We start from the raw sequence: 23,987 nt of genomic DNA on the forward strand, positions 1-23,987 counted from the left end.
GTCAAACCAATGTACCCAACAACTGTTGCACTAGGCATATGTGGTTGTTGCCTAATTTCTATTTCAAAGGGGCTCTCAACCATGGACTTGTTGCATTGGAAATTGTGAGAAAGATGGGAAACATCATGCCATCGAGGCTACTCTATCAAGGTGCTATGCATGAAGTGACATAGGTAGAGCTTAAGCATCACATCCATCTTCTTGGTCTACCCATCAGATTATGGATGAAAGTTAATGGAAAAGTGCAACTTAGACCCCACTAGTTTGAATAACTTAGTCTAAAATCTACTTATGAACCAAGCATCCTTGTGACTGATGATGGTCCTTAGAACCCCCAAAACTTCACCAAATGCATCATGAGCAGCATGGTTACCTCTTTGACTGGACACTCTCGGATGCTAGCTATGAATTTGGCATACTTGGAGAATCTATCCACTACTACCATGTGCATATACTTGGAGAATCTTCTCACCCTTGTATGCTTAAAAGGCCCACTTCTAAAGCTAGTAAGGGAAATGTATGAAATAAGCTTCTTCAATTTGCTTGTGTTAATCTCATGACAAGTCTTCCTTCTCATGGCTTGGCCATCAATGATACCTTTCTTTTCCGAATCCAACTATTACTCGTACATAATCACTACTGAAACCCTTAGTGAAACTAGCTTTAGCTTGACCACTAATTAAAAAAAAATGCAATCTTTTTGTTTTTCAGTGATCGCCTTCAATTGATTTTTTATGGAACAAAATCTAGAGAAGAAGTTTGTTTGCAAGTTTTGTAACAAAAGATTCCCATGTGGGAAGTTCTTAGGTGGTCACATAAGGACTTAAATGAAAAATGAGAATTTTGTTGAAACAGAGGAAATAGCAAGTGAACTCACCATAAACAAGCTTCTCTTCAACTGTAACGCAAGGAATATCAAGATAGATGCTGAGCCTGAAGCCAATGCCCAATTTGGTGATGGCCTTATGGAGAACCCAAAGAAAACCAAGAGGTTTGCTCATTCACGCAACTTTTCTATAGTAAAAGAGATGGCTTGTAAATATATGTATCATGTGATACCTAGGTGATTTAATTAACAGCAAAAGCAACTGTAAGTTAATGGAAAGACATATTACATCTGTGAAACTGATTATCTTAAGGCGAGATGTTCATTTTGGAAGGTAATGAATTTGATCTGAATTATGGCGAAATCATAGGAACTTAGATATATTTTACCATTATTATTATTATTGAATTTCTTTTAATGTTTCAAATATCAAATAATGTTAAATTATAAATATACCCAGTTTTTTCTTAATGTATCTTAATGGTCATTTCTCATCGCACCACACCGTCACCATTGTTTGTATTGAACACATTTTGTCTCAATCTCATTGCTACAACTCCAAATCTAATTATTGGGCTATCAATCTCACCGTTACCACTATTTTCAATTTGACATGTGCCAAAATATCAAAATCATCATTGAGCCAAATGGAGCCTAAATAGTTTGAGGACTTTCCCATGATGAAAGGTGGCTTAAAAAATTTGGACCCCACAAAATCATAGATAAAACTATTTTAATAATGAAACTTTGTCAGTCCTAAACTAATCAAAATATTATTGTAAGATTGTTAGAAACCTAAACAAAATTTTTAAATTCAATGTTTTCCAATTGATCGTTGAAGAAGACAAATTTAAAATTGAAATTTCTGGATTAAAGATAAGATATGACTATAAACAAGTTATAATCGTCTTTGCCATGATTCAATATTACCAATTATTTTCTTCATGGTTGTCATTTTGTTTTATGCATGAATAGGGTAAGAATGGAAATGTTCAAATCTTAAAATTTCTAATCATACATTATAGTCTAACCACTGAAAGTAAACTAAAAGGTCTGGCATTTCCATGGTATGAGAATAATTTACATATCTATATTCTTGAACTCAAAATAAATCTTGGATAGGGAAAAATCCTGAAGCAAATAAAATTTGAACAAAAATGAAATGTGAAACTAAAAAAGAAAAAAAGAAAGAGAGAAGTACAATAAATACCGGAGTTCCTTAATATTCAAAAAAGGAAACTATTAGGCTATTGCTTTTGTTATTCTTCCACCAAAAATAGTTGTGTTCCACACAATGACCCCATTCGATAATATCCCAAATGCCAAAGGTACTACAAAAGAATTCTCTCGCGCAATGCAAAGGTGATTATGTAGACAAATATTCAAGTTCCAACAAAAAAGAGTTGTTGGCAACATGGTCTTTGCCTTTGAGTCAAATACCATTCATACATATGGTATTGATACACATCATGTGTAATCTCAACCACGTTTAATATTTTATTGTGCACCCACGGTGTACTTTGAAATTTTTAAATTTATTAAAAAATTTGGATGTGGGAAAGAAAACATTTTCCCCCGACACAACTTTTTAATTTTCAACGTGGTTTTTTGTTCAATTTTAGACTTATTACCAAACAAAACCCTCAAATAAGTCAATAACCTTTGATTATGTTTAAAGAACCCTTGAACTATTATTTTAGGCCCAAAAGTCTTTAGGATTAACAACAATATTAGGGTATAATTCTAAAATTTTGATCGAAATTATATAGAAGTTTATTGGTTTTCAAAATAGACTCTCTACCTCAAAAAAAAATTTTCGTTGAACGCATAAGTCTAATTGTTAGTCAACCGTTAGTGTTTCCGTCAATTTGATGATATGGCAAAGGTAAAATGATAATTTTATCCTTAATTAATTTTTAAAATTGTTATTATATAATTTTATTTATTTATTATTAATTAAAAAAAGCTCCCATCTAGGGAGCATCGAAGCTCCCTTGGGGAGCACCAGCCAATGCCCTACTTTCTTGGGGAGCTGGGAGCATCGATTGGTGCTCTTTATTTTTTTTATTTTTTAAATATAATAATAATTTTTTAAATTAATAAAGAAAGAAGTGACATTTTACTCTTTCTATAATCTCTGTTAACGATGTTTGCCCTCCTAGGGTGAAATATTCATTTTGAAAATTAATGGACCTACTTGAAATTTTGAATAAAACTTAAAAAGGTAGAGGTATTTTACCCAAAATATAATTATGCCATTAGTCCCAATGATAAATGTCATTTTTTGTCCACGTGATATCGAACATTGTGATTCTCCATTGATATTGGATGCGAGTATGGTTGTTAAGACTTTTATAAGAGTTTAAGTTAATCATTACTCGTAACTTATTTTCAAACAAAAAATTATTATTAACAATTTGAGTTTAAATTTTTGAAGGGCCACATGTTTAGGCTTTAAAAATTACTAGACCAGTGGTGCTTGAACTTATGTTATTACAATTGGTATTAAAGTTGTGCCAACTTGATATGAGCTTTTACATTATGTTGGTGAAAGTTTGGTCTTGTGATATGGGGCTTGATTATGATTGTGATTGTGATGTATGGCTTTAATAAGGACATCAAAGATTTGGATAAGTAAGATTGTAATATCTTATTTCATATTGCATGTAAATGTGATTTTTAATATCTATATTCTAATAAATAGCAACTTGAACTTCTGTTTTTAAAGGTCATGCGGTTTAGGTCTAAAAAGTTGTTGGATTAATGTGCTTAATTTTGAGTTGTTACAAACTTGACATGCTGACATATCTTCATGGTAGATGATCAAGTTTACCAGTTAGCAATTGGCACCAAAAACGCAAAAAAAAAAAAAACATTTCTCGATTTCTCCTTCTTCTATTTCTCTTAAGCAGAGTAATTTTTTCGAAATTCTCTTATTTTTCTTCAAATCTCAAAAATCGAAAATCTAAAATCCTATATCTTTGACTTTTTTTGAGATTTGGAGAAAAAGGGGGGGATTTTTGAGAAACAATTTCAATTAAGGAAAGAAGAGAAGGAGAGTAAACAGAAAATGATTTTTTGATGATTCTAATGCTGCCTATGTTGGGGATTCTAGGCTTTGGTTTTGCCAGGTGACCATGTCTGCTAGTTAAGTCAACAAGGGACAACTTACATTAGACCTAGCTGTTATTATAATTTTGTTAAGCAGAAAGGTTTATTTGATTTAAATAAAAAAAATTAAGAGTTATTTGAAAGTAATAAAATGTGAGAGATTTGGTTAAAGAATAGAGTATAATATATGGGCTTTTTTTTATAAAGATTTATGGTGTATATCTTCTAATAAACTACAAAACTTAGAAGCCCTTGAAAATAAATAGATATAAGTTAGTTGATTTGTTCCTTTTTTTTCAATCTTTTTATTTATTCAAAGATTCAAGTGAGAAATTACTATTGGACTTGTTTTCTTGGAAAACCAAAGAGAAGGAGAATAAAAATCTGGTGTCTAATCGACTTCCCAGGAAAGAGCTGGAAGTTGGTGTCTAATCTGTTAAAGGTCCACTTAATTAATTAAAAGAAGAGTGAATATATGTTATTCACCTAAAAAAATGGGGAAAATTGGATAGGATAATAACTTTTAAGTTTATTATTATTTATTTATTTATTTTTAAGTAAATTTCATATAAATCTTTTGTGATGTGATATTTTTTCACATAATACTCTAAGATTTTAATTTTTTTAAATAAAATTTCTTGTTTTACCATTATTCCTATAAAAATTAACGGTGGTAAATTTTTATATTTTTATTTTAAATTAAAAAAAATTATAATTAATGGTTATGTATCAAACGGCTACATTAATTTTTCTGATGAAATTTGCACTACTTTTTGGTCAAGAGCAATTCTGATTTTCGTGTTTTTCAGTTTTTTATAGATGTATTAAATTTATTAAGGGTCCGGCAGATATTTTTTCATCTTAGTAAAGAATCTTTACTTGCTGTTTGCATTAAAAAAATATATAAAGGTTTTATCATCTTTTTAATAAAAATTTAATTAAAAAGTAAATATTGTTATCCTTGAGGAACAATGTGGTAAAACAAAAGTTTTATTTGGAAAAAAGAAAACTTATGGATCTGTTTAGGTGGAATCTACTTTATATTTTAAAAATTTTTTAAGTATTTTAATTAAATTATAAATGAGATAATAATATCTTATTTAGTGATAGTGTATGAAATGGAATAATTAATTTATTAATGGATCTTAAATGTTTCGTAGTGGACAAAGCGACTTGGAATCAGCAGGAATCGAACGATTTTCATTCATCATCGCCAGATGCCGACCATGTAATGAAAATTAGGAGAACTCATTACTCTACAGGGCAAGTGGGTAACAGACGTAATAAACATTGCCAAGAAAAAGCAGCGCACTGAGAAACAAAGCGACACTTGGGATGAAATTCTCAACGTCAGAATGGGGACAATTATTGTTTTATTGGATGTAACGACACCTCTCAAGTAAGAGAAACTCCAACTCAAATTTCATAATTTAAAAATAAACTTAGTGCTTGTTCCGCACCGACTATTCTTTTTTTAACTTATCTACAAGAAGAGGTTGGACTAAATAAAATGTTAAAAACATTTTATAAAAAAATAAAAAGAAATTTTAATAAAACACTACATTTAGTTATCTTGTACAACAAGAATAGTTAACAAGATACTTAAATAAAATAAATATTATATTCTTAATTAGAATATAATTATCCTAAAGTCTTAGTACAAGTAAATTAAATAAATAAGAAATTTTATTATACCTATAATTCTTATATAGACTTTAACTCATAAAGAAAATATTAAAATTATAAGCATATCTATTCATGACTTTTGAGCTTTCGTTTTGGCTTTTGACCCTCAGTTTACTCTAAGAAATTATCTGTGAGACGTTCTACATCAATCCCCTCTATTTGAGAAAAACTCGACCTCGAGTTAACTTGTAGATTTGGATACAAAAGTTCATCTGATGAATGAAATGGGTAAATATCCGTCACATTAAATGTTTTGAAAATTCCCATTGTGTCTAGTAAATCCACCACATATGCATTGTCATTGTGTCTAGCACTAGGAATCAGATCAATATGGTACTGAATATCTCTCACGGGTGGTTAACCATCAAGTAAATCTTTTGGCATCACTTCATTGAATTCTTCTAATAATAGTTTGATTACTTCTGGATGCTCTACTATTTTTTGATCCTCTTCAATTGACAACATCTGTTTCACAACCAAAGCATGTACCTCTTTTGACTCTTTGAAAGCAATCTCTATCTCATTCCCTGAATAAGTAAGTGTAAAGAACGTCCGCCTCTCCATTTTAGAAGTTTTAGTTTTGGCAATTCCTTCACTGGTACTAAAGTAAACTTTATACCATCCTTCTCCAATTTGTAGGTATTTTTTCTTCCATCATGTTGTGCTACAACATCAAATTGCCAAGGTCTACCAAATAATAAGTGACAAGCATCCATATTCATAATATCAAAATACCTCATCCTTGTATTTACCAATGGAAAAAGGTACCTTACATCGTTCTATTACGTAAATCTTCTTTGCTGCCTTAATCCAACCAATAGTATATGGATTTAAGTGTTTTTCAACTTTAAGACCCAAACTTTCAATAGCATCCTTACCAGTAATATTCTCGCAAGTACTACTATCAATAATCATATCAAAAAAAAAATGGTTAGTGATAATGCACCTAGTTCGAAATAATTGATGTTGCTTAGTATTTTTTTTTTTGAAGACAACATCAATCTTCTCACCACATAGTTTTGGCCATCATCATAATCCTCATACTCATCATCTTCCCCATTTGGACCACAGCAAATCTCATCATTTTCTTCTTCTTGTTCCACCACATGAACTACTTTTTTAAAAGAACAATCACTAGATATGTGACCAGGTTGATTACATTTAAAACACTTTCTTGGGGTTGGTTTGACATAAGGATTTGCAGTTATCTGCCCTTCCTTTGCATATGTCACTTTTTGCTTTCCAATTGCCTTTTCTTCTTTGTACTAGTTATTACGTGCAGAACTATCATGAACTGAATTATTCTTATCGTTGGAGGTTCTATCATTATCCCTGCTGTAACTCTTACGAGAATAATCAAGTCTATTCTTTTCTCCCAGCATCAATTTAGCCTTTAAAATAACATTTTGTACTTCAGGTAAATTTCATAATACTTGTACCCCCATCTTGTCTTTAATAGTTAGCTTTAACCCCTCCAAATACCTAGCAATCTATTGCCCTTCGGTCTCCCCAAGTCATTCCTTTCTATTAGTCTCATAAATTCTGCAATATACTCATGGATAGTTTTTTTACCTTGACGGCACCTTTGGTACTATTGGAACAAAATCTGCTTATAATTAAGAGGAAGAAAATCTTTCAGTAACAACTGCTTCATCTTACTCCAGGTTCTGATTGGTGCTTTCCCCTCATGATTCCTTTTGGATTGCAACTTTTCTCACCATGCAGAAACCCCACTTTTCAATCTATAAGGGACAAGTCTTGCACTTTTTCTTTTTGAAATTTTCATATATTCGAAAAAGCTGTCTATGTTTACTATCCCATCTAAAAAATCTTCAATATTCAAACTCTCATTAAAGTAAGGAATATCTACCGTTAATCTAAAATCGTGGGTATCTTGACCACAATAATTATTCCTTCTATATCTTGCGTACCTCACAAGTTCTTCAAAGTAATCATCTTCTTCATCTGAATCTTCCATGTAGACCTATTGTTTAAGCTTATTTGTAGGAACAAGTCTGCCAATAGGCTATCCGTGAGCTACATCATCTACAATACATGGCTTTTCGTCATTCCAGTTTATGTTAGCATCTACGCCTAGAGCATCAAGTTGATCTACAATTTCTTCAAAATGTTGTTCTAAACTCTAAAATCTGATATCCATTTATTGCTTCAAAGCCCTCAATGCCGCATCTTGATCTTGCATTGTAGATGAAAAGGTCTCAATTCCCTGATCTTTGTCATGGGAACCGTTGCCTACCATAATTGGGTCACTTGTCATTAGATTGGGTGAGTTTTTCCTGCTTTGATACCAACTAATGCAACGAGTTAAGGTGGAAACAAAAGACTAGCAGTTGACTGAGTCTTTAAGGTTAATAACCAAGTTTCAAATATTGAAACTTAAACTCAAGTTTGAGAGAAGAACTCAGTAATGTTATTTGATGATTCAAAAAACTAAACCTAAAGGGTATATTTATAGCATTATATGCCCAAATCCTAATAAAATTCTAATTTTGATTATTTAGTACAACTAAAGTAATTAATAAGAGATTTAAATAAAATAAATATTCTATTCATAATTGGAATATGACTATCCTAAAGTCCTAGTACATGTAATTAAATAAAAGAGAAATTTCATTATACCTATAATTCCTATATAGACTCTTAACTAACAAGAAAAATATTAAAATTATGAACATGCTCATTATGACTTTCGGGCTTTTCGTTTTGACTTTGGCGTTCAGTCTGCTCCAAAAAATTATCTGCTAGATGTTTTATGTCAATCTCTATCTCTCCAAATCACTACTCATCTATTATATTTCCAAAAAATCGTTTTAAATGGATAAAAAAACAAAATTAACTTTTTTGTTGTAACTAAAAGAACTTGTAATTGATATAAAGTTATTTATTATATGTTTATAAAAATTTTATAAAAATAAATTTATCAAACAGTTTTAATTTAATTTTAAAAATTATTATATGTTTATAAAAATTTTATAAAAATAAATTTACCAAACAGTTTTAATTTAATTTTAAAAATTATTATATTTTATAATAAACTTTATAATAATTTTTACATAAAAAAAAAATCCGAGGCCAAACATAGTCTTTATGTTCAATGTTTTCTTCTTGTTTCTATGTTTTTCTTTACATTGAGAATGCGTTGTGCTGCCGTGAATGGGCTTTCGGAGAGTGTGAAATGGGTCTGTGTTACAAGGTATAGCTGTTGCTTGTTCATTTCTGAAGATGGTCGGCAGCTCACAGGGGAAGAGGACAACTTTTGCAATCAGAATTTATCCTTGCAGGCACTTAATAATTGCGTCTCAGGGATTATATTTAAATATATCATATAGTTTATAAGGTGCATGAGCCTTTTCCACGTGCTACAGTGCTAATGATAATTAGTTTTGGTGGGCTAAGATCGATATGGGTTTAACAATGGCTTAGTTGAAGATAAGATTTTCACGCTCTTTTTTAAAGAGCGATTGATTTGGTCCCCCCTTATCTATAATTGGGTAGAAAAAAACACCCATCTCTCTACTTGTCTTTCCTTCCCTATTTTCTGTCGTATCCAGCACATAAAAGAACTCATTTCCTTTCTTCTTTTCCACTCATTCTACCCATCCGTCAACTTTTCTGCTACACCTAGCAAAGCTAATTAATCTCTACCTACAGTGCCATCTTGCTTCTATCCAGCTTATCTTAACATCTATAATGGCGAAGATTCCCTCCCCTTCGGTAGCCCTGGTCGTCGGTGTCACAGGTATGGCAGGTTTGAGCTTGGCAGAGGCTCTGAAAAAGCCTACAGCGCTTGGCGGTCCGTGGAAAGTATACGGCACAGCCAGAAGATCTAAGCCAGGCTGGTTTCCTTCAACGTTAGTTGACCGCTACATCTCATTTGACGCCTCAAACCTCGACGACACAATCAAAAACCTCTCGCCAATCTCCAATGAAGTAACGCACGTCTTCTGGGTCGCAATCCAAGTTCGTGAAAATGAAGAAGCAAACGTCTCTATCAATTCAGCTATGCTAAAAAACGTTCTTGATGTTCTCAAATCAGGTACATCTTCCCGGCTCTGTCGTGTTACCTTGCAAACAGGAACCAAGCAGTACATGGGTCCAATCCTTGATCCTTCACTTGGAAACCAGCTTGTCCCTCGCGACCCACCATTCCAAGAGGACATGCCAAGGCTACCTTACCCCAATTTCTATTATGCTCTGGAAGATCTTTTGGCTTCGTATACGCCATCTTTCTCATATTCTGTCCATCGTTCATCTATAATAATCGGTGCTTCTTCGAGGAGTGTTTACAATTCATTGCTTTGTTTGGCAGTTTATGCCAATATTTGTAAGCACCAAGGCTTGCCATTTCGATTCCCTGGCAATCGATACACATGGGAGCATTTCTGCGATGTGTCCGATGCAAGAGTGCTTGCAGAGCAACACATCTGGGCAGCAGTCTCGGAGAAGGCTAAGGATCAAGCCTTCAATTGCACTAATGGCGATGTTTTTACATGGAAAAGCTTCTGGACGGAGTTGTGCAAGGTTTTCGATGTACAGTTTGTCCAGTTTGATGAAAAGGAAAAGTTTGATGTGGTTGAGATGATGAAGAAGAATGCTCCGGTTTGGGATCAGATTGTGGAAGACCATGGGCTCTTTAGGACCAAAATAGAGGATATGATCACTTCCTTTGATGCACTCAAGATAGTCTTAAATTTTGAGTTTCAACATGTTTCTAGCATGACAAAGAGTCGAGATTTTGGTTTCTTTGGATATGCTGGTACTCTTAGGAGCATTGAAATGTGGGTAAGAAGATTACAAGAAATGAAAATTATACCTTAGTATCGAATTCCCAACAGCTCAACGTCCACAAATACATGGAAATAAAAAGGGAGTGTAGTGTAAGCTTTGTAAGCTAATCGATTATGTACTTGTAAAATATTATATTAATTAGTCATATTTTATATTAAACACATTATGAATATTTAAAATGATATATAAAGTATTTTTTTATTCATGAATTTATTTATAAAGAGTTATGAGAAGTTTATGTAGATAAAGTTTTTAGAATATAATAACTTTGTAAAGAAATTATAAAGGTTATGTATCAAATTTTTATTCCTAAATATGTTTTTAGTTATTGTATTGTTAAGAATAAGAACATTGATAATGTTTAAAGATTGATACATGTTAAGTTTTTTTAGTTTGAAAGTAAGTAATTGATCTCATATATTAAAATTTGTGAGATATTTTGGGATAATATGTGAGTGTTTGTTAAAGAATCAGTTCACTAAACATGACCTTCTATATAGGAGTTTTATTTGGTATTTCTTTCAAATGCTTATGAAAATACTCTCATAAAAGTAATCTTTAGACTTGTCATATCAAATCATCTTGTATATGAATTGTCATACTTTGATTTCATCTTTATGGGTCTAGAGATGATCAAATGTTTAAAAAAGGTGTTTTTGAGCATGACATGAAACATATGAAGATGAATGAGTACTCTAAAAAGGATTTATCTTCCTAAGTGATTTGAAGGGAACATATGTCATTTGCTCTTGCTTATATTGATTAAAAGTCCTTGACGAAAGCAATTTTGATAGGTCAATATAAAAGCTGTAGGATTAATATGAATAAGTTAAAAAGTAGATACTGAGTCAGAGATATATAATGAAAGGATTGAATTATACTGAGATATTGTATATTGAAAGGTTAGTCAAATTATATTAACTCTCCTAACATTTGGGTGACCATGATGTATTGTTCGATGTCGATCATGATTTATAAATATAAATATAAATTTTTAATTAAATTAATTTGTATTTATTATCAACATGTTGGGAACATAATGGGTCACACACATAAGGTGAATTGTCAAAATTAATTTGAGTTCAATTGGATGTGATCTAATTAATTTTATTCAAGCTTGATCAAATTAAGTATTGAGCTAAATCAAATATAATTTGATGCAGTATTAAATAAAGTCCCAATTTGCACAAGACATTTTATAATCCTTGTTACGTATAAACTAGATCAATTCACTCTATAAAAAAATCTTTTGGCTGCCTTTTGAATGTATAGAAGAGTTTTATTTTTATTTTCTCATATGTTGAGATAGGATTACAACCAAACAAAGAGAAACACAAAGAGAGCTCAAAGTTAAGAGTTTGCTAACACAAACTTTGACTTAGAGATTCACACACTCTTAGTAAAGAGATTTCGACAAATCATTATGTGGATCACCATTATAGGCAGAACAACTAAACTGTTATGGTTTTATAAGTCTTAGTTAGTGTATAAAAGTTAAAACAAAAAGCTAAGTAGATTCCACCAAAGAAAACAAACTTTCAAGTATGTCAAACTTTCTCTTGTCGTTTTTTTAGATTAATTTCAATTAAAATAATCCATAATTTAAAAAATTATAATTTTAATAATATTTCGCTGCATATGAATCATCTTAATATGATTTAAATCTCCAGCAACGTACGACTTGGAATTTGATCCTAGGGATGTCCATAAGGGACAGATACTACGAGGTTAAAAAATCTTTGTAGAAAGAGAAAGAGTTTATTCAATTATAAGATGTTATATTTTTTTCAAAATTAGTAGATTAAGAATTTTTTAAATATCAATCATGCACCACCATATGAATTTGACAACATTATTTATCTTACTCATAGAATTAATTGTAAAATTATTAATTTCATTAACTAATTTAATATAAATACATATGATTTGGTCAATTAAATCTAAATGATTCATCTTTATCTCTAAATAAATTAAACTCAAATTTGACCACTCAAAATTCATGTATGAATCATTCAATTTATCTCTAAATAAATTAAGATAATTTAAAAATAAAATTTAAATTATTAAATTTCAATTGTGCTCAAAGAAAAGAATGAAATTAAAAAAATTAAGAATCAAATTGAATAACACAGCAAAAATAAACATAGAAAACGGAATCCTTGATCACTTGTTTTGGCATATGATCAAATTAATACTTCTATATACAAGCAAATTATCAATTATCTTTAATAGTGATTTCAATAAATCACAAATTATGACCCCTTTTCTCGCAAACTAAAACTCTACCTTTTCTTGATTACATACCACTCGGAAGGAATCGAGCTTTTGAAATGATTAAACCATCCCTGCTTGCTTTTTTTAATACAATAATACATAGGAATGACCTATTGAGTCAAATATTCAAAGCAACAGAAAAGACTCGAAATGAGAAGCTGGTGAGTTGAGTGGCATTTCCAGACCTAGTTGGCGCCCGAGTTTTACCAATGATGACTCGCTCCAACTTGACTCGTCATCTTTGGACAAACATTCGACCTAACATAACCCTCTCCACAACTACGGCACCTTCCATCATGGCTATCGGACTCTCATCACAAATCGCTTCCTCTCCTACACCCGATATGAAATACATATCACATCATTGAATAAACTGAAATTTAAATAATAAAGTAACCGTAGGGTTATGTGTTCAATATTAATGCATTAAAATTGAATTATAATAAAAAATTAAGGATGTAAGGTGATTTATCTATCTTATTTTTTAATGCAAAAGAAATTAAAAATTCATAAAAGATAAATTTGAAATGTAAAAAAAATAAAAATATAATGTGAGACATCAACAAGAGAACAACAAACAAAGAATGGCACCGAACGAGTGATTTATGGAAAAAGTTGCAAAAGGCAAGACAACAGGACTAAATCAAAGTAGGAGTTCTTTTGCCATCTCTAATGAAAGATTGATACCAAATCTTAAGTCGAAGAAACAAAGGATATTTTTTCCCTGCATTGTTTTGAACTCTGATTCAAACATGAGAAGGAAAAGGAGTTTCGAGCAGAGCTGGCAGAAGAAATGAACCACATGGAACAGCACAAACAATAAAAATCGCCCAAATCAGAGAAGTGAATAGTCTGGGAGCAGAGTGCGCAGATATTGAGACTTGTGTCCACACCCAAAGTTTTCTTCCAGCAATGAACTCTACCGCAAGACCATTCACCTTCCTGATTGGGCAAATTTTCGACTGTTCCATGAAGTTCATTTCTATTACCAGCCCTATCTGCTAAGTGATGGTCATGAACAAGGAGAGCGATGACGTTTTAGTGGGACGCTTTCCAAAGAGTTTGTTGAACAAACGACAACTGGGACTCTCGCTACTATCGAGCGCTTCTCGTTCGATACTCACCAGGGTCGAGCGACCAAGCAGAACGTTCCGCATGGTATGGTTTACGTATTTTTGCTCATTTCAAGTGGAGTTGTGGGCCAACTTCAGCGGATACTAGAGGGTTGCTTTTCCACTTTTCTATAGCAAGATGGTACTTTGAGGTTGGTAAATGTCACATCATTCTTTATTGAAGAATTAAATAGCAATGAATTTGATCTTTACTTTTTAACCCAACGCATGTGAATTTGGACAGAAAATTCCAGGCTCCAGCTCACTTAGCTCGACTAAATTAATTACATTATTAAATAATATATACTTTTACTTAATTTCAGTTTTAAAAATAAATGTAAAATATAAATGTTAGATAAAAACAATATTTTATTATTAATTAAATGGATAAATTGGGTCAAGCTTTGACTCGGCTATTAGAGGGAAGCGCCCGGTCCATTACACCTTTATGTTTGCCTCGACATGGAGATTGAGGAAAACATTTTAATTTATAATGGTTTTGATATTTTTTTAAAAAAATTATAACATTGATAAACTGTAATTTTGGTATCATAAGGTAAAAATAATTATTAAAAATTACTATAAAATATAAAAAAAGTAAGAGTTGTAAATTAAAAAAAAAAAAGAAAAATAGACGCAATTATGAAATGATCCAAAAAAAGAAAAATGGATATTCTATTTGGTTGGAATGTAAGAAGTATTTATACTATCTTTGTCTTCCTTTTATCCATCTTTCTTTTCTTGGATTGCTCAAACCTCTTATATCCTTATTATTATATACATTTTAAGTTATTTTTCATGATTTTTTAAAACTTTTTGACATTAAAAACCAATAAGAATGATTTTCAAATTTGATGAATTATATATTGAAGGGAAACAAGATTTCAAATCTAAGTTAGATAAAGGATTAGCTAATGATAAAAGTGTCACATTCCAATTTTTGTATCATGACTGAAGCAAGGGTCTAATGGGAAAAATCCACTCGACCTAAGCAAGTCTCACAATAACTTGCAAAATCCAAATAATAGAATTTAAACCATGAAATGCATCTCCATGTGTGTGTGTGTTTTTAGAGTTCATATGCACTACCTTGTGTTCAACATTCAAAACATAGGCAAGTTTTAAAAGAGACAGAGTAATATGTCATATTGTGACCGAATAATAAAGTATGAATACTTATAATTACAAGGTATAAGACAAAGTTTGATAATCCCATTAGTCAAACAAACAGAGACAATGGCAGCAGAGTACAACTCAATAAAAAGAGTAGTATCTATGTTGGCTTCAAAAAGGGGTGCTAGACAAGGGTGAATACTGCTTTTAAAAAAATTTAAAATGCAATACTTTGAGTTTAAGAACTTTTGGATGATATGAGATGGAAAGCTTAAACACTTATTAAGGTGAGAAAACACCATGTAAAAAGAGGATTAATAGAAGTGGACAAAACATAATATTTATAGTGTTTCAGTCCGTTTGATTTACATCTACTACTTTGATCTTCTCAATCAAAGATTTTCAACCCAACTTCACTAAAATCAGTGAAATTAATAACTTTTACCAAGCTTTAAAAAGGTGAGTTTCTAACCCAAGCTCCAAACCTTTACAACAATCTTTAAGCTTTCTTAAGCTTAATATATCCCTTAAAGTGCCTTACACATTCTAAGTAACCAAGGAATTATTGATCTCAAAAGGAGTGCTAGGGGGGAATAGCACTTAAAAATATTTGTGAAGGAATTCTTTGGAAGATGCAAAATGCTTGAAAGATTTAAGATGGATAGCTTAAACTTTGTTGAAGTTAGTGAGCACTAAGTAAAGAAAGGTTAAAAGAAGTAGACAAATACAATATCTATATTGGTTCAATCTACTTGACCTACAACTACTATTTTGATCTTTCCAATAAAGGATTTTCAATCCAATTTCACTCTAACCAATGGAATTAATAGCTTCCATCAAGCCTTTACAAGGTGAGCTTCTAAACTAGGCCTTAAACCCTTACAACAACCATTATAGTACCTCGCACATTCTAATTAATCAAGAAATAAAGAAAAAATAGAGTACAATTGATCACCTAGCTGATCTAAGATGCACAAGATTGGGTTTAAACACTTTACAAAGGATAAAAGTGGAAAAAAAATGTACCAGACAAGTTTTTTGCTCTTTTTAGCTCTTTCAAATTCTTTGGAACTTCTTTCTATCATTTTTTATCATTGGAGAGGCTTCAAATACTTGAAAGATCACATTTGGCCATTAGAGACAAAAACTAGTCGTTACAAACAGTTTTTGACGATTATTTTATCCTTCAGTGCTTAAATTTAAATCTGCTAAAAGTGCTTCATTAACCAGTTAAAGATAAGCTTTAACTAATTAAGCCTCCTCTAACTTACAAACTGTTTCACTATGTTAACTAGTTAACGGTAGCTTTAACTGATTAGAGACTTTCTATTTCAAGCATCATTCTTCACAAATCTTCTTTCAACTAATTAATGCTCCTTCTAACTGGTTAAGATATCTCTCTCTCTTTTCATGCTTAATTACTTAAAATAGGCTCCAATCAATTACGAAATCTCCAAATTTAAATTTCTTCATTTAGCGCCCTTTAACGGTCAATATTACTTTGACTTTGACCTTTGATGCTTTTAGGTACTTCAAGTTTGAGCTTTAACCAACTAACTCCTTTGGTTAACTAGTTGACAATTGGTTAAAAATCAGGACATTGTAGCTCAATCATTTGTCGAAGGAGAATATGTTGCTACTACTTAAGCTATAAACCAGGCAATTGTTTGTAAAAGATTCTTCAAAATTTGAAGTTTAACTGTGATGAGCTTGCTACACTCTAGATTGACAACAAGTCTGTCATTTCGATAGTAAAAAATCTAGATCATAAGGGGGACTAAGCACATCAAAATTAAATATCATTCTATTATGAAGGCAATTAAAAATGGTGAGATATCTATTATTCATTGCAGTATAGAAGAGCAGCTAGCAAACATTTTCACCAAAGGGCTTGATAAAGACAAGTTTGAAAATCTGAAAACTAAATTGGGAATATGCAATTCAAGCTTCTAAGAGGCGTGTTGAAGATGGAAGCTTGTTGCAACCACGGCATGTAACATGTTGCAGTCATGGCATGTAGCTTCCAACAGTCTTGCGTGTGTAGTTTGTTGGAGTCATGGCGTGTAACATCTTGTAGTCATGGCGTGTAGCTTCGAGCAGTCTAGGTGTGTAACTTGTCGGAGTCTTGGCATGTAGCTTGTTAGAGTCATGGCGTGCAGTTTGTTACAATCTTGGCGTGTAACTTCTGTGACACATGTGTTGCTGTTTACATTTTTATTATTTTGTTTTCTTTTATTTTTGTCATTTTTTATTATTTTAACTGTAAGTGCATTGAGATTGAAAATTTCTAAATGTAAAAAGAACCTCTAATTTCTATCAAAGATGAAACTTAGCTCTTGACTATTTTCTATCAAAGAGAAAGTCGGACAAGGTCTTCTCGAAGTTTAGTATGTCTACTACTCAAGGGATAGCTGATGCATTAAACAAAGCATTATTACGTGCCAAATTTCAATTTTTATTATCCAGATTGGTGTATCACAAATGGTTTCACCATCTTTCAGGGACATATTGGAGGGAAACGAGATTTCAAATCATAAAGGAATAGCTAATGATCAACGTTTCAAGAAATTCGAGAAATGAGAATGCAAACCCTATTAAGTAGTAATATTTGAATAACAATTATCTTCTTGTAATCTTAGTAGCTGTATTTGAATTTATAATACTTCTCACTTGTATAATTTGTCATATAAATACATGGTAATAGAGAATGGCAGCCTTCCTTTTCCCATAAACCTTCTGTTTTATAACTTGCTGCATGGTGCTAAGCCGAAACGGTGGACTAATTTAATAATGATATAATTAAAGTTTGATAAAAAAATAAAATTGAAAATTGGCGGATTATAACATAAAAATAACAGTACTACTACTGAAAATAACATAAAAATCCGTTACAAGATGATATTCAAAGCAAGAAATAGGCTAAAGCAAAGGATTAAAATACAAGCAAGGATGGATCGATATCAGTCGGAGGGAGGGAGTCCCCAGTGGACGGCTACTGGGCAAACCCCAGCAATGTAATTCATTAAGAAAATTTAATCTGCAAATAAAATAACAAAAATTAAAATTAAAAGAATATGATGGAAACTCTTTTCAATGTATGAGTCAGATCAATTACCATCCAACATATCAAGCATAGCAGCGATATAAATCTCGATCCGAGCAATGTTCATTGCTGCTATACGATTGCCTTTCTTGGTTTCTGAATTTTTTCGCGCAAGCTTTCTCAGCTTTGTCTTCGCTTTCCGTTCCGCCTGTTCCATGTGGTTCAGTTCTGCCCTCCTCTCGGCTAACACTGCTTGGAACCGTTTCGTTTCCTTCTCCTTTTCCTTTTCATTGTTAAATGGTTTAAATTAGTACAATACTCGGAACCCAAAGCAGATCAAGATTCATTAGACAAAGAGAAAGCAAATTAAGCAATGCAACGATACCTGAAACTTCCTTTTCAAGGACCAGCGATGCTTCTTTTTGGGAACTTTGGACTTCTGCAAACAGAAACAACACTCTTATTACTAATTAAAAAAAATTCAAGTATTTTGATTCACTGATTTATATATAATCTCTATAACGATCGAATTTTTTTTTTAAAATCCAAATATATATATATATATATATAATAAGTTCATTAACTTTGCCTTAATTGTTTACTTACAATTAGAGGTGTCTATGAATTGAGCTTAACTCAAATTAATCTTTTTTAAAGTTTAAGTTGGAGTCTATATTATTTTATTATTTAAATATTTTTTAATAATGTTTTATGTTATATGAAACTAAACTAATTTATAAAATGATACACGAAAGAGTTACTGTATATAGCTGTTGTTAGTGTAGCTTTTGAAGTGGGCAAGTTGGTATGCTAAATCTCGATCCTTACACTTTTGGTGAATGATTGATATTTTTTTTTTCTTTTATTTAGGGAAGCCTTTACCAGGCTTTTGAACTGTACGACAAGATGTAATTCTCTCACCCACATAAATCTCACCTATCATTTTAAGATTCAGATCAAAATATTAAAATTGACTTAATTCGTTGCTTTTTAAACCTTATTTATTGTCTAAAAGAAAACGGAAAATGCTTGCTTTTAGAAGTGTCTAAAATTCACGCTATCTTTACCTTGAATTTAGATTTTTCATTTAATAATAAATGATATTGTTTTATTTAAATATAATTTTAAAAATGATTAGTGAATTCCTCCACTTGCTTCCATTGTAGTACTGTTAATTATTGATCTGGTTTGCCATTGAAAAAGAACATTGATATGTAAAATATTAGTGGTGTCTTGTCGTTTGTGAGTTGTGACCCACTCAAGCCCACAAACCTACCCACTACTGCGTTGGGTTTTTTTTGGATTTGTCTTTCGGTTTAGTGGCCACGTAGGTCCCGTAAAACTCTTGACTAGTACAGTATGGGTTACCAAAGTCAGTTGGAACTTGGTGAAGATATTATCTTAAATTAATAGTTGAATCATACATTTTTCTATTTAAATGTATTTTTCTATATAATATATAATTATACATTTAAATAATAAATATTTTAAGAATACATACAAATATAATATTCGACTTAACGATTATGAAGATTTATCTCTTTCTTTGGATAAGAGTTCAACCTATTAGTAAAATTTAAGTGATTTTCATTTAATTTAATTTTTTTTTGAATTGAGTCAAAACCCATTTAACTAGGTCAATACTAGTTTAATACCGAAATTTTTTTTAAAAAGAAAAAACTTAAAGCTTGTACTACGTTTACGTGATCTAATGAAAGAACCGAACTTGTTTCACGATTGAAGTAACCGATTCAATCCATCTAACCAATTATCTTAATATTGGTGATGTTTTTTCCCTTCTTTTTTTAATACCAAAAGAAGAAAAGCAACAAAGGTAATGATTACTACCAATTGTTTGAGTTCAATTGGCAACATTCTTGAACTTGTTTATTTTCGAGAAAAGGTCAAGCTCAGCTGACCAATAGAATTTTGTTCGAGTGCTTTGATATTTGACTCGAGCATAAGTCGTTGATACCAATTATATTTGTAATACAAATTCTTTTTATTCCATAAATAGATTGCAATCAAGTTGAGCTCATAGGGAAATATCTTTCGAGCTAATTGTAGTATCAGAAAAATGAAATTCGATCGAGTGCAAGCTGATCGAATTTGAAGACTTGAGTTTTGCATTCAAGTCAACTCGAACTTTTCCACTATGTTCATCGGATACAACTTGATTACTTCTCTATTTGGAATCATTCATGATGGAGATGACAATGGGATGTGGTCTAACAGATCATCCCGAGACCTAAACCCGACTCGACTCTTTTGAAACCTTTCGCTCGATCAAGATCATATCTGATCAAGTTACTTGGATTTTCACAGTTCAACTCCAGCCAATCTGCATCCGATCAAGATGGATCTGGATGGAATTGGGCAGAAGTGGGTTTATTTTGCCATCCTACTCATGAATAGGGACCCTTCTAACAGTAAGGCTCGACGCTATTCTTCAAACAACCTATCTAATATAAACAACAGAAATAGTAAATGAAGATGCGTGGCCAAAAAACAAAATGAAAAAGTATAAAAAAGCATTTCAAATGAAGTTTCTGAATCTATACCAGTTGCTTCCCTGGCGTTGATGGCAGGCCTTTTCCTTTCCCCATCCTTTTGTTTGTTTTCACAGTCGAAGATGCGAAGCAATCGTCCCTTCCTCGTCTGACTATACAACGCTCCTGGGGTAAACCGTACTCTTTATATACAACTCTCTTCTTATTGGCGTCCTGACAAAGAGGCTACTTCCACGAAACTTCAATAAAGGCCGTCGCAAGTGTCGCGCGATTACGTTCGATAAAATCGAGAGAGTCGGGCATTTGAGACAAATCGCAGCCGCCACAATCGGTGGCTAGGTGTTCCAATAAAAATCTTACTAATTAATAATTAATAATTGATAAAAATGAAAAATAAATAAATTTAACGACGTAATTCCATAAAGTTGTTGCAATTTCTTCCCATTTTCTGTTTTTTCTTGCATGTATAATTGAGTTAAGAAGTTCCAGAAAAATCTTTCCACCTCAATCAGATGCATTATTATTTTCATTCTATAGCATTAATTTTTTTTATTTTAACATTTCTGAACCTTTTAACTCATTTTTTAAACCAAAAAAGCTTAAATTTGATTTTTTGCACTTCCAGTTTTTGTTGATCCTGAATAGTTTTTTCTGAACAAATCAATATAAGTTTAAATTTTAATAACCCCTTAAATCAATTTAAGTAACGTCTGAATTTAAATTTTTTTGAGCTTAAGTGTTATTAGTTCACTAATGATCGTTAATTAAAATTTGAAGGAACAGTCAGAAGTCTGGGAAGTCAAAGTATCAAAAATAATATCCAGATCAGTGAAAATTGAAAGTAACAAAAATCAATTTAAGTTTAAATTTTTCTTATTTTTTTTTAAGAAAAGAGTGGTTAAAAAAGCTCAAAAATCTTAAAATAAGAAAAGAAATTTTAATAGCATAAAATAAAATAATAATGCATATGAATATATGATTTCTCTTTTTTATATTTTAAGCGTTAAAATAAAATTTTATTTTTTACCCAACAGTTATGACTGTTGATGAGAGGACACATGACCTTATTTAAAAATTGAGACACACAAAGAAGTAGCAAATGGGCACAGAGAATTTACATTATTTTTCCAAGGCCTCCATTGCTTCTTTTTTTTTTTTCACGTTGGATTAAAAGTGGAATAAAATGATCCTGAATCGGGTGCCTAACTCTATATATTATACCACATTTGCAACACATCAATAACTACTAAGAAAAACCATTCTACTTATAATCTTCTGTCACGTGTTAAAATTTAACTCCAATCTCATACGGCCTTAAACTTTTAAAATAGAATTTAAGTAATCCTTAAAATTAAAAAAAACGAAAGCTAAGAAAGGAAGAAGGGAGAGAGCTACTTAGAGAAATGAAAAGCTTTGTTATTTCTCTTTACAAATGAAAAGAAATGGCCTATTTATTAGATTACAAGATAGGGATAAGATAACATAAAATAAAAAGATAATGAGAAGGGATTTAATTTGAACAGATAATATTCAAATTTAATTCAAATCTTAATCTAATCTAGTAAATTTACATCTAAACTTAGATATACATTAGCAAACTTAAGAGTTCAAGTCAAATTAGACACTCTTAGGGGTGTGTGGACATTTGTACCCTTATGTGCTGGTTAGGCTTTCTTGTTGGTCTGTTGGCTTGTCTGGCTTGTTGGTTTGCTTGGGCCATTTAGCCTTTCTATTGGGCTTGGGTTGGTCTAAACTCTTGGATTGTGACATTCCCCTCCATTCAATTCGATGACACCTCGTTGCCTCGTGGAAAAGCTCCACCTTGTCTTGGAACTACCATAGGTCTTCCATTGACTCCCAACTTGTCTTGTTCTTTAGTAGCCTTTTCCATTTCACTAAATATTGGTGCCTTGATCTATAATTCTTTTGCTTTAGCATTCTATAGGCCAACACTTGTTCCACTTTTCACTCATATGTTGCCTTGGTTACTATTGGCACTCTATGGCTTACCCTTTACTAGGATTATGTTCATCTGCATGGTAAGGCTTCAACATACTAATGTGGAAAACTAGATGTACCTTCGATTTAGGTAGTAACTCCAACTAATATGCCACTTCTTTGACCTTCTTTTATATTTGATATAGTCCCTCATAGTGTAAAACTAGTCCTTTATGGAGACCTTTATTTTAGGCACCAAGTGAAGTTTTACCATCACAAAGTTGGCTGCCTCGAAATGTACATCTCTTCAAGACTGATCAACCCACTTTTCATCTTTTAGGTGGCTTTATGTAAGCAGGCTTGAGCTAAGTCTAGTTGTTCTTACCAAGCTTGAGCATGTTTGTAGGTTGTAAGCACTGGACCAGTGTAGCTAACTGCTACGATACTCAGCATGAGACGCTATGGCCTTATCACCAACTCGAAAGGGCTTTACCCAGTTGCCTCACTTAGTTGTAAGTTGTGGGAAAATTGTGCCACATCTATCCAACTTGAAAGGGCTTTGTCCAATTGCCAAAATGGTGTAAGTACATCTCTAACAGGGCATTATGCTCTCAGGTTGCCCATCTATTTGAAGGTGAAAGCTTGTGGAAAATTTCAACTTGGACCCCATCATTGTGAAGAGTTTGGTCCAGAATCTCCCAATGAATTGTCCATTCTTGTCACTTACAATGGTTAGTGGAACACCCTAGTATTTAACTACATACCTCATGAATAGTCCTGTAGCTTCATCGGTTGGACATTCATGAACAATAGGGATGAAAGTGGCATATTTAGAGAAACGGTTTACCATGACTATGATGCACCCAAATCCATCTACCTTTGGCACTCCCATGATGAAGTTCATACGCTCTCTCATGGGTGACTAGGTATGGGTAGTGGCTTGAGTAATCCTGTAACCTTCTTCTGCTCTATCTTGTCTTGTTGTGATATTAGACAAGTGCATACACAACTTTCCACATCTTCTCTATGTGACCAATAGTAGTTTTCCTTTACCAATGCCAAGGTGTGGTGCATCCCAAGGTGTCCAGCCCAACTCAAATCATGGCACTTCTTTATGATCTTTTTGCATAGTCTTTAATGTTGCAACACATATAACCTTAACCCCTTGGTGTAGAGAAAACCATATTGGATCCAAAGCCGTCTGATTTTCCCATCCTTGACGTACTTCATTAATGATTGTACCATAGTATCATGTGGTAGCCTCTTCTTGATGTGCAACAAAAACACCCCTTATGCTTTGCTCACGACTACTATTGTGGCCTTCCAACTGAGTGCATTTGCCACCAAATTTGTCTTACTGGGCTTATACTCTAAGTGGTAGTCAAATTCTGCTAAAAAGTCTTGCTAACGAGCTTGTTCGGGACTGAGGTTTTTTTAGTTTTGAAAGTACGATGTCACTGCACTGTATGTCATTACTGTTAGCATTAAAATTATTATAGTTTTATTATGACAAAATGATCAAATTTTCTTGAACATTATTTGAGTGATCCTTGACAAGTTCTTGA

At 32.1% G+C, this 23,987-nt stretch overlaps 1 protein-coding gene and 1 pseudogene across 1 annotated transcript; one reads left to right on the forward strand and one right to left on the reverse strand.

Moving 5' to 3' along the window:
- Positions 1-9,146: 9,146 nt before the first annotated feature.
- LOC110427578 ((S)-8-oxocitronellyl enol synthase CYC2 pseudogene) lies at positions 9,147-10,591 on the forward strand (annotated as a pseudogene).
- Positions 10,592-17,754: 7,163 nt separating this feature from the next.
- Positions 17,755-20,744, reverse strand: LOC110427585 (uncharacterized). The gene is made up of 4 exons (XM_021443141.1): positions 20,536-20,744; positions 18,360-18,413; positions 18,047-18,257; positions 17,755-17,968 (listed from the first exon to the last, which is right to left on the reverse strand). The coding sequence occupies exons 1-4, from the start codon at positions 20,578-20,580 to the stop codon at positions 17,964-17,966; spliced, it is 315 nt and encodes a 104-aa protein (XP_021298816.1). The 5' UTR covers positions 20,581-20,744; the 3' UTR covers positions 17,755-17,963.
- Between the last annotated feature and the right edge of the window lie 3,243 nt (positions 20,745-23,987).

Source organism: Theobroma umbraticum, unplaced genomic scaffold (assembly GCF_002168275.2).
Source record: "Theobroma umbraticum cultivar Fairchild unplaced genomic scaffold, ASM216827v3 scaffold_106.0, whole genome shotgun sequence".
Taxonomy (NCBI): Eukaryota; Viridiplantae; Streptophyta; class Magnoliopsida; order Malvales; family Malvaceae; genus Theobroma; species Theobroma umbraticum.